Source organism: Solanum stenotomum, chromosome 6 (genome assembly GCF_019186545.1).
Source record: "Solanum stenotomum isolate F172 chromosome 6, ASM1918654v1, whole genome shotgun sequence".
In the NCBI taxonomy this organism is placed as follows: domain Eukaryota; kingdom Viridiplantae; phylum Streptophyta; class Magnoliopsida; order Solanales; family Solanaceae; genus Solanum; species Solanum stenotomum.
This window is the reverse complement of record NC_064287.1, coordinates 58,128,887-58,140,556: the sequence shown is the minus strand read 5'-3', so window position 1 is coordinate 58,140,556 and position 11,670 is coordinate 58,128,887. Positions and strand designations below refer to the sequence as shown.

Here is an 11,670-nt window from a genome sequence, read left to right as displayed (position 1 = left end):
ATTGACTAAAAAGAAAAAGAATTCAATTTCACTATCCGATAATCAAAATCAATAGTTTGATTAATTCAGATACATAACATTGGGTAGATCCATTAATGGGGCAAGCCAACCTATCCCTCCGTTTACAAAGCTCAAGCCGAAACATTATATTAAGAATGAAATTATTCCAACACAACCCTTTGTGATACTAAACAAGATGACAATCCATAAAAGATATTACAACAACAAACCGTGTATATTTTCATAGGTAAGGTTTGAAGAGGATGAGATATACGTAAACCTTACCCCTACCTTTGTGGAGTAGAGAGATTGTTTCTAATAGACTCTCAACTCGAGAATCAACTGGATTTTACATTATTAATTGGATTTTCAAATATTGAGCCATGTTTTGCTTTGCCAAAAAAGCTAAATAAGATGGAAATAGTACAATCTGTCTTGTCTTAAGCCCAACACATTGCATTATGCAAAAATAAAGTTGATGTTAAGAGTAAAATACAACAGGAAGAACACACAAAGCCCAAATGAATGGAACCATATTTCTGTCTCAACAATGGAAGATGTAGTGTGGCCTTTAACACCAAGTCAAAGTTCATCCTGCAACAAAAAAAGAGTACCAACATCATTCATGGTACAAGAAAACATGTGTGGTATACCTATTATAAAGAGAATCTCCAAACATCTAGTATTTTTTTCCTATGTTGTTCAGTCTCTTCAGAAATGCCGCAGGGTTTCTGTCGGATTCTCCAAAAGTAGTGCATTTTTGGACAATCCGACACAAGTACAGCAGCATTTTGGAGAATCGGGCGGGGATAGAGAGTTGGAAGAAAAAAAAACAGTTTATTCAGAGCTTACATGATAGTCATCATCATAATCACGGCGATAGCGCTGCAAAACAATAAATTTGACAGAGAAGTTAGACACTATATTTCAAGAGACAGAATTACTGAGCAAAATAAGAGACATGGGCATAGCATAACAAAATGGCATAATGACTACTTCAAGATTATCATTAAAACTAAATTTTTATTGCTATACTGAATCTGGTTAACATGAACAAAAATCAGTGGCCGGAAACTCCTACTGGTTCTGATTAATGCTTATTGAGCAAACCAAAGCCATAAGTCGGGGGCAACTTGCGATTTCTTAGCTTTAAAGCTATTTGAGTTTGAAATTTGTTAACAAAAGAAAGACAAGTTTGTCAAAGATAAATTGTATAACCAGTCATGGTCAGCTAACTATGAATCATTCAAATAAGTTAAACAAGCAGAAAGATAGTCATAGAAATTGAAATCCGAGTAGGTACTATCCCGAACGAGGAAAGGATTACAACAAAATTAGAAAGAAATTGTGCAAGGGAAAAAGCGAGTAAATGATGGCAGAAAACTGAAAGGGAAAAGCATAGAGCATGTTGAGTTCAGAGACATGTGAAAAACTTACCCTCTTGTTTCTATCTCTGTGCCTGTCCCTACCCCTATCTCTATCTCTTTCTCTTCTCCTCCTTTCACCTTCTTCTCTTGCTCTTTGGGCTTCCTGAAAATTCCAGCTATTTTAGCACTAGTGCCCGAAAAGACACAATGTTTTAAACAATGGCATAATACATAAACGAACACTCAAACTTGGCCTCCTTAGCAAGTAAGTACTTCAATTTTGAGAGTGCATATCTAGACACCTCAATTTGATCTCAATGGCAACTAACACTCCAACTCGCCCCCACCATGTATGTGGACATCCGATGTTGACGTGACACATAAATTTTGGAGGTGTCTAGATGATCATTTTGTAAGTTGGAGTGTTTAATTGACACAGTGGAGACGAGTTGAGGTCAAGGTGTCTAGATGTGCATACTCAAAGGTAGACTGCTTACTTGCCAGCTGAGGTCAAGTTTGAGTGTTTGTTCATGTATTACGCCTTAAATAAATGAAAACATGATATCAACCTCTTCCTCTTTTGCTTTTCTCACTTTCTCTGCCTCCTCAAAAGCCTCCTTTTCAGCCTGCAGATATTTATGTCGAGAAATCTGAGTGTTAAAGCAATAAGCTAGCACCAGATACCATAGGATAAGGGATCAAGGACAGACCTCCCTATTAGCAAAGACTTCCTCAATCACTTTCTTTGCATAATCGGGTTCATCGCATATCAGTATGTTGTCAAATAGAGAACCTGCTTTGACCTGCAGCCAATGACAAAAGTCAAAACACAACAGTACATCACCCAGAGGCGGATTCACGACATGAAGCTCACGGGCTCCTACGATCTCAAATTAATATACAATAATAACTTGGTTTACATTCAAATATCTATAGATATTTAGTGGATTTCTTAATATAACAACTGGTTCCCATGAACCTGTTGGGTTTGCTCTAAATCCGCCATTGAAATCACCCATTCTAACTTCATAGAGTGTGAAAAGACAACATTATACTAGTTCAGACTACTAATCTTACCTGCCAAACTTCGATTCCAACATGTTTGATAGGCCTCAGCACATAGAGATCAGGATCATCTTCAAATTCTGAAGAGAGAAAGAGAGAGAGATCAGAATGGATTTCTAACAATATGATAGAACTTCATATCATAGGCAAGCGTATTCAAATGCATCTCAATACAAATGCATACATTCATTACCTGGATTGTCGATCCAAGGGGTCTTCCATTTACCTTTATAGTTAGGGTTCTTTACTTTCTGGGACATAAGATGCACTTGCTAAGTAAATATTCCAGTTACAACTTGAAGAATTCAATCTCCAGAGTTAGTAATCAGAATGATTTTCGCATACCTTTCGTTTCCATGGACCCTTATATGCTGGATTAGGAATTTTTGGTGGTCTCCAGATGCCATCCTCTTCATCATCCCAGTGATCAGGCTAAAAAAGGAAAGCAACTTTGGAAGTTTAGCTTAAATTTTAAAACTTGCAAGTTGTAAGCTCATTGGTGCAAGCAGGCCTCTAACGTGTCTCAAATGATGACAACATATGAAAGGATAATGAAGCAGGTGTACACTTCCCACTATGTTTCTACAAGTGCGGAAGGGGAAGTAAGGAAACCTGCTAAGACAGTGATGACCATTGACCGACGAGTACATCACTTGTGGAATAAAGTTAATTATACAAAAAAAAAGATTGGTTGTAGTGATATAAGAGACAAATTATTTGACGAAACTACATGTGAATGAAAATATTCAGGACGGCGGACAAGAATAGAAAGTTCACTGTCAAGGAATAAAAAGTTGATGATAGAACTAAAGAGAAGAGTCTTTTCAGAATAACCACATTTCAGAAGCAGTAACTTCAAAACCTCATCCATAACACAGCTGATATTATGATAGTGTACATTAAAGCCAGCTGAACTAACCTTTTTAGCTTTTGGGTTAGGGATCTCTCTTGGAATAGATTCATATCCCTGGAGAAAAAAGTAGTAACAAGAAAATTTCAAAAAACAACTCAAAGCCTAAGAAACTGAAAAAACTGACCAAATGTGCAGTATGAACTACCTCTGGTTGAACCTCATTTGGATCCTCTATATATTCTCTATCATCCCAATCTGCAGGCTATAAGCAATGGCAATTAAATAAGCCATTAATGAGCAGACAAATATCAGAAATCTTTACAGAATAGTTAAACAAATTGAGTCTAGAGGCATAAACAAGTACAACATTTTCCTAAAATACCTTTTTCGCATTTACATCTTTAATTTTTCGAGGAGGAAAGATATCCCAGTCTGTATACATGCTTCCAGAATCCCTTTCTCTGCCATCAATCCAGATGCTGTACGATGCATCAGGTCTAAGAATGAATGTGTAGAAATGGGTTAATTTGTCTGTTTCACATTGTAGATCCTTTTTGATTGGATAATTCTGGCCTTGGTAGGAAAGTATAACATGAAGTTTCTTAGTCTGTGTACCACAGATATCCGGTCCAAACATCATACTGCAGAAACAAAGACTTTCTGTAAATTAAAGTGGAAAAAGTGCATACCATGTAAACAAACTACTATGACAACTATATACGTCAATCAATTTACAGTAACTACTCAGTCACAGATACTGATCATTGAAATTTGACCAGTGTTAGATGTGTATCCAAACTCACAACCGCTTACTAATCAGGAAAATAGGAAAACTGAAATTTGATGAATGTTAGATGTGTATCTGAACTCACAAGTCACAACCCTTTTTACTAATTAAGGTCATCGACATGCTGTCTTAGTGCACTTTCAGATAAAAGTAAAAGTTGGGGCTAAGGAGTGACATTTTACAGAAATATGTTCAGGCAGATGATTAGTCAGTCTCATCAAAGGAACATATTTAACATCAGAAACAATGTGTGAATTCCCCATTTTTCAGAAACCAAAAGATGGGACTGTGAGACAAAATATTGACAGCACACAAGCAGATCTTATGAAATCATGCCTAAGCAGCTCCAAAAGTTCTCGCAGTTACGGGATATCTTAAAATGAGATGGAGCAAGTTCACATGCAAAAGGTAGTGAGGAAAAACCTGTAAGGAGTGTCTCCCCCGAATTTCTTCTGGTTGACATATCCAGAGAGAAGCTTTATGTAACCTCCACCACATTCAATGTCTTGCTCAAGCTTTATAGAGTACTGTACAACCAATGTTCTATTCTTGTTACTAAATTCTGGTATCTTAGCAGAGATGGCGAAATGTTTGGCATCACTTGACGTCTGAATACCTACAAAATCACAAATCACAATCATATGTGGTAAGTTCCCCATGGTCAAACAAATATACCCCTACAAGAACAGAGAACTAAAGCTAAAAGCAAGTCAAATATTTGCACTATGTACACAATGAATCATCTTAGCATACACAATCCCAGTATTTACTAGTTTTTTCTCAATACAGATCTTAATATAAAACTATACAAGTCATTATATATATTGCAATACACTAAGAAAAGTATGTAACTATGTTGTTTAAGTTGTTCTACACACATGAAGACTTCTAAAAAACTGTTACGAGTCGAACCTTTATCATCAGGATCACCAGCCCATTTCCCAGCTGTATGCTTAAAGGAGCCTGCTTTCCCTTCACTCCTTTTCCAGTCAGACTTCACCCATCTGCTCTGCCAATCATCTTTTTAAATAATCCAATATGGAAAAAAACAAAACATTAATCAGTGTATAATCACAGTTAAACAACAACAACAACATACCCAGTGGGGTCTAAATATTGATTCTTTTCATACCATTCACAGAAAAAATGGAACAACAAGCTCAAAAATGAAACTATGAAGTACCACTAACTGAAGCAGAAACTAAGCAACCAAATGAACAAGAAAGAAAAATTATGGGTCTAACCGGAAGTGTCTAAAAATTGATTCTTTACATATCACTCAAAAAAAAAGAAAAGGAACAACAAGCTCAAATATGAAACTATGAAGTACCACTAACAGAAGTAGAAATTAGACAACCAAATCGACAAATCCTTTAAAGAAAAATTCTGGGGTAGTGTCTAAAAATTGATTCTTTACATACTATTCACAGAAAAAATGGAACAACAAGCTCAAGTATGAAACTATGAAGTACCACTAACAAAAGCAGAAATTATAGAACCAAATGGACAATTCCTTTAAAGAAAAATTCTGGGGTCTAACCAACAGTCTCTAAAAATTGATTCTTTACATACTTTTCACATAAAAAATGGAACAACAAGCTCAACATTGAAGTACCACAAACAGAAGCAGAAATTGAACAACCAAATGAACACTTCCTTCAAAGAAAAATTCTGGGGTCTAAACAAAAGTGTATAAAAATTGATACTTTACATACTACTCACATAAAAAATGGAACAACAAGCTCAAAACTAACTATGAAGTACCACTAAAAGAAGCAGAAAACAACAATTAGTACCATCAAATTGTTCTTCAAAGAAGATCTCAGATAATGAAGATGTAATAATTGAAAACAGTAACAAAACTAGTAGAAATGATTCAAGTGAGAAGACTAGTAGTAGACTTTTTCTTTTTTCATTCTTGGAAAGAGCCATTTGCCCAATGTGTGAATTCTATGGTCATTGGAATAATTATAGAAAGTTGGTTTTAAGATTTAGACCTTGAAATTTCCTTTAACTACATAATCACCCTTCTCTCTTGTTCAAACTTTATTTGAAATTATTTTTTTATTAGTTTGTTTAAAAAATAATGATATATTTTTTTTGTATTTGAAAATAATTTTTCATTTCACTTTTAATGATAATTTTATAGTAATATAAGTATTATATAATATATTTAAAATCATGAGTTTTGAATATTTATAATTGTATAAAGTACTGATAGTATCTTTATTCCTTCAATTATTGATTAAAAAAAATCATTTTCGATATCTCATTTGACCTATTTGACTTCAATTAATTAAAACATGCAATTTTGATATATTTACTTGTGAATAATTACAAGAAAAACATAAATCATAATTATTAGTTGTCCCATATCAAATATTGTAAGTATAATACATTTTCTACATAAAATGATTAAATACGTGCATTTCAACTAATAAGAATTTAATGTGATTAATCAAATAGGAGGGGAAAATATTATATTATTGTGAATTTAGAGTTACCCTTCATCTCAATTTATATGACATTTTTCAAATTTTAAGATTCAAGCAAGTCTTATTTTTATCGTAATTATATATCTTTGAATGTGAATTAATATGATTGACAGTACTTTTTGCATAGTTTTCAAATAAGCAATTTTATTTTTAAAACATAAAAGCTATACATCCAAACTTACGATCTGAATTAAACTGTTTGATCTAAAATATCAAATTGTATCATATAAATTAAGACGAAGAGAGTGGAGTAAAAATTTTAAATATCCTTTTTTTTCTTTTAATTATTATGTCTCAAATTAAACTATGTCAAACAAATAAAATAAGAATGAATATTTTTATCTATTTGACTGTTTCTAAAGTTGTATCCAATCAAAGAAGGACACGTCGTTATGACCAACGAGTGTTGCTTCTAGTACATTCTATTTGGTCCTAAAGTCCACTTATTGGGAACTTTTAGATTTATTTAAAAATAATTAAATGATTATAGATCAAATCACATGACATCCATACTTAAATTGCAAATATGTGTATTAAAATTGCAATAAGTAACAATGAATTTGCTACCCCACAATCTCAAATTAGCTAATATTACTTATATGAATAAAAAATGTTATTACAAATATAAAATTAGTAATATTAGTGAAGTTTATCCTAATATTATGATTTGGTTGAAATGTATGTAACAAAAAAATTTCAATCTAATATATCATTGAAAATTTCAATTTTTAGAAAAATAAATTCACTTTTGCAAATAGCAGAAAAAATGAAAAACAAAAAACAAAGGTATAAAGATATTTTTTTCTTACAAGAAATTGATAATGTATTTTGTGTTAAGGTTGCTTATTAAATGAATCAGACGGATAATTATATTTAATAATTTAATTATCGGATATCAAATCTTAAATATATTAATCTATTAGCCCATCAATAAGCTACAATCGATTCGGTATCAAATTAGTAATTAACGGATGATTATCTAGTGTATTGATTTAATCATTTTATATTCCCTTCTTTACTTTCACTCGTAAATATATTGATCTCCCATAAAAAAAAAATAAAAAAATTCTAGCCCTACGTAAGCTGATAATTCTATAACTTTAAATCACATTGAGAAAATATATGAAAGTCTAAATTTTGAAATGCATACACATAATGAATATACTTACGGCTAAATGTAACTATGATCATCTTAATGGATTAGCGGTTTATCAATAAGAAAATTGATAAACCGTTAACTATAAAATTGTAATTCGCTCACTAGTCATTAATTTGATAATTCAATATTGATAAGCCAATAAGTCAAGGCATATTGGTTACAGTTTCACTATGAAGAACCTTATCTCGAAATAGGTCCAACACTTGCCTTGAATCAATTTTTAGATAAATGAGGAATATAGAAAAACAATAGAAATAAAAATTAGTTATAAAAATATTCCTCATTTATAAAAAAGAAATTTCCAAAAATACAAATGTATCCATTTATTTTTTACCTATAAATCGCATTTGATGCACACGAGTTATGTGTTAAGAGCATAATACTCCTATTACTTTCTTGTGCCATCCATCATTCACAATTTCACATCTCCCTCCTCTCCTCTCTTTCATTGTCAACAAAGAACTCATTATTATTTTTTATAATCAAGACTTGTAACCCGCCTTTTGAACCAATCATAAACTTCTATTTATAACTCTATTAATTGAATATGAATTATAAATCATGTTTATTGAATACAATTCGTAAATGGCATTAGAGATGCTTCATATAATACCATTTATAAATCACATTTATTTGGATTAATTCAAAGCCTAAAGCTATCTTTTAAAAAGTTAATTCAACGGCTCATATTTATGTTGTAACGAGATCAAACATTTTAGCTCAAATTTGTTGAATACAATAAAATTTGTTGAATACAAATCGTAAATCGCGTTAAAAATAATTTATATTTATAATACCACTTATAAATCACATATATTTGAATCAATTCAAAGCCTAAAAATATCTTTTAAAAGATTAATATGTTAATTCAGCACCTCGTATCTATGTGGTGACATGACCAAACACTTCCCTCGAATCAACTTCTGAATAAATGATATAAAAGAGATCCAAACTAATTATAAAAATATCCATAATTTATAAATGAGAAATTTTCCAAAAAAACAGATTTTATTCATTTATTTAGCTTTTATTTAGCCATCTTCTAAGACAACTTCTTTGTACCCTCTTTTTACTTCTCTCTTTCAATGGCGGCCAAAAACGCATTGTTGAAGTACCTTAGAGTAGAATCTCGTCTTCCACAACAACTACAATTGCAAAATCATAGATTTATTGGAACCCCATTTGCCCATTTGCTCAAACGTCACTTCTCAGAGGAAGTTAGGGGGTCATTTCTTGATAAGTCTGAAGTGACAGATCGTGTTATTGATTGTGTCAAGAACTTCCCAAAACTCGACCCATCAAAGGTTTTTTTTCAATATTTTGAATTAGATTATTGTTATTTGGTTTGTAGTGAAGCAAAAAATTATTTGCTAATTAGAATGAAATGAGCTGGGATAGAATATGTTGGTTTTGTGTTTATGATGTATTGATTGATTTTAGTTGTTACAAGGTCAAGGATTTGAAAAGATATTAGCTTGTTGTTTGGGTGTTTGGTTAATTCTTGTTTTAAGCTTTCTATTGGGAGTTTGCTACATTGGCTTAGAAAGATATGAGCTGGTTGTTGGTTTTTCTTGGTTTACCAATCATGGGATTACACTGGGTATGTTGTTGATGTTGGACTTTTTTTTTTGGTTAGATCAGTTTTGTGCATGGGGAAGTTCTTGTTTTAGACTTTCTATTGCGAGTTTGCTACATTGGATTGGAAAGATATGAACTTGCTGTTGGTTTTGTTGGTTAAATCAGTTTTGGGCATGGGGGAAGGCTTGATTTAGATGCTCTTTTGTGAGTTTGCTACGTTGGACTAGAAAGATATGAGTTTTTTTTTGTTGGTTAAATCCGTTTTAGGCATGTGAGAAGGCTTGCTTTAGACTTTCTGTTGTGAGTTTGCTATGTTGGACTAGAAAGATGTGAGCTTGTTGTTTGTTTATTATGGTTAAATCAGTTTTAGGCATGGGGGAAGGCTTGTTTTAAACTTTCTATTGTGAGTTTGCTACATTGGATTAGGAAGATATGAGCTTGTTGTTGGCTTTTTTGGTTAAATCAGTTTTAGGGATGTTAGAAGGCTTGTTTTACATGTGCTGAGAGTTTGCTATATTCATCTTTGGATGCTTATGTATTGTCTATTTATGTGCTTGCTAGTTCTTTTGATTTGTGGCGAGCTGATGTTTGCTTTTGAGCTAGAAATGAATACACACTGTACATTTTCTTTTTTGGCTAATATTTTTATGTATAGACTCTACACATGTGAGCTTCACATAGTCTGCATGCACACAAAGGAGAGTTGGGGATGTGTGGATGGCCAGCGGAATGATAGTGCGAGTTACGATTCATACGTGCCCCTACCTAAGCACACGATGAAATGAGTCTAGATAGAGCATAATGGATTTAGAGGCTTCATATAGCCAATGCAACTATTTAGTATTGCCGTGGATTTGATTGTTTGATTATTTAACCTTTTAGATAGAAGTCGCCTGACTACAGGGTTGTTTGGAAGCAGGGAAAGTAGGAACAGTAACTCAATTTATGAAGAGAAAAGGAAAAAATGGAAGTAAATCAAAGTAAAAATAAAGATAAGCAAGTTTAGAGTGAAATGTGGATGACATGTTTGAGAAGTCAAAAACTCCTCACAGTTACCAATTTTTTTTAAGAAAAGAGTCAAAAACTCCTTACAGTTACCAATTTTTTTTAAGAAAAGAGTCAAAAACTCCTTATGATTCCTCCTTTTTAGCTTGCCTGCTTTCTGCAATTTGAATATGCAATATAAGCATGAACCTTATGGTTTAATGATGCATCTTTCTTTATCCCATATTCTATGCCTAAATTCCCGAATTTATCAGAGTCGAAGCAATGCCTGTTCCTCCATCCCATATTTTTTCATTCAGCTGGTAGAGAGGATTGCTTCGAATTACTTAATAGCCGTAAGATGGAGACTCCTGGTAAATACCTGGAATGCTAGGGTGTCTACCTTTGCCAGATTTTTTCTATCTGAGATGCCACAAGGATGTCTTGTTTGTGCTGAATTTATTTGAAAATATTCTGACCTTATTGTATATAAACGGCCTCTTATTAAGTTCTCTTGCAAATTGGCAGAAGTGCCCTATGTGAGTTAATCAGAGCTTGTAGTGCCAATAGAACAAAGATTTTATAATGAATTTGCTGACCTTTATCAAGGAACTCTCTCTGTGTGCAAGGAACTTGGTTGATTAAGTTTTTTTGTTTTTGTTTTTGGGAATTAGCATTTAGAAGCACTACTAAGGTTGTGTTGAAACCCACATGTCCGATGGTTGATTCAGTATCTAAAGGATAGATCTTGATTTTACGTTCTTTGTTTGATTTACTCCTCATGCTTATTTAAGTGATATAGCTTACTTTGTTCATTTATGCTACTATAACCCAGCCATATCATGTTATACTTTTTATTTCTAGTTAGTCTTGAATGTGGCTTTGCTTTTAGATTAATTTAGGTTGTTAACATTCTCTTTAGTCTTTACTGTTACACTGAGGCATGTTCTTTTTGTATTTACACCTGCAGGTTACTCCAAATGCCCACTTCCAGAATGATCTTGGTTTAGATAGTTTAGACACTGTGGAAATTGTTATGGCCCTTGAAGAAGAGTTTGCGTTCGAGATTCCTGACAATGAAGCTGATAAGATTAGCTCCATTGATCTAGCTGTTGCTTTCATTGCATCTCACCCCCAGGCTAAATAAAGGAACAGACTAGCCTTGAGTTTGCTTAGACTGTGTTGGCCTGTGGTTAATTGTACGACTTCTGGTCAGCTCGTTTAAGTTTTGGATAATTCATAACAATGTCAATCACTTCCATTATCTAGTGAGCTTATTCGCTTAAGAACTTCATGTTTTGATGTCTATACGGATAAGAACTTCATGTTTTGAAATAAATGAGCTGCAGTATACCATTTATTTGAATTAAATTTCTGGAAAT

General features: G+C 32.9%; 2 protein-coding genes across 2 annotated transcripts; one reads left to right on the top strand and one right to left on the bottom strand.

Moving 5' to 3' along the window:
- Positions 1-331: 331 nt before the first annotated feature.
- Positions 332-6,055, bottom strand: LOC125867386 (calreticulin-3-like). Its single transcript, XM_049547866.1, has 14 exons — positions 5,869-6,055; positions 4,985-5,092; positions 4,496-4,688; positions 3,668-3,926; positions 3,491-3,547; positions 3,352-3,399; positions 2,778-2,864; positions 2,626-2,683; positions 2,445-2,512; positions 2,078-2,170; positions 1,937-1,993; positions 1,438-1,530; positions 853-885; positions 332-594 (listed from the first exon to the last, which is right to left on the bottom strand). Exons 1-14 carry the CDS (start codon positions 6,002-6,004, stop codon positions 583-585), a joined length of 1,302 nt encoding a protein of 433 aa, XP_049403823.1. The 5' UTR covers positions 6,005-6,055; the 3' UTR covers positions 332-582.
- A 2,701-nt stretch (positions 6,056-8,756) lies between these two features.
- LOC125869138 (acyl carrier protein 2, mitochondrial-like) lies at positions 8,757-11,590 on the top strand. Its single transcript, XM_049549696.1, has 2 exons — positions 8,757-9,030; positions 11,259-11,590. Exons 1-2 carry the CDS (start codon positions 8,812-8,814, stop codon positions 11,433-11,435), a joined length of 396 nt encoding a protein of 131 aa, XP_049405653.1. The 5' UTR covers positions 8,757-8,811; the 3' UTR covers positions 11,436-11,590.
- Positions 11,591-11,670: the final 80 nt, after the last annotated feature.

Coding starts and splice junctions, on each gene's coding strand:
- LOC125869138 (XM_049549696.1), top strand. CDS start 8,812: ATGGCGGCCAAAAACGCATTGTTGAAGTACCTTAGAGTAGAATCTCGT. Junction 9,031..11,258: donor CAAAACTCGACCCATCAAAG/GTTTTTTTTCAA, acceptor TTACACCTGCAG/GTTACTCCAAATGCCCACTT.
- LOC125867386 (XM_049547866.1), bottom strand. CDS start 6,004: ATGGCTCTTTCCAAGAATGAAAAAAGAAAAAGTCTACTACTAGTCTTC. Junction 5,093..5,868: donor CTTTGAAGAACAATTTGATG/GTACTAATTGTT, acceptor TTATTTAAAAAG/ATGATTGGCAGAGCAGATGG. Junction 3,548..3,667: donor AAGATGTAAATGCGAAAAAG/GTATTTTAGGAA, acceptor CATTGCTTATAG/CCTGCAGATTGGGATGATAG.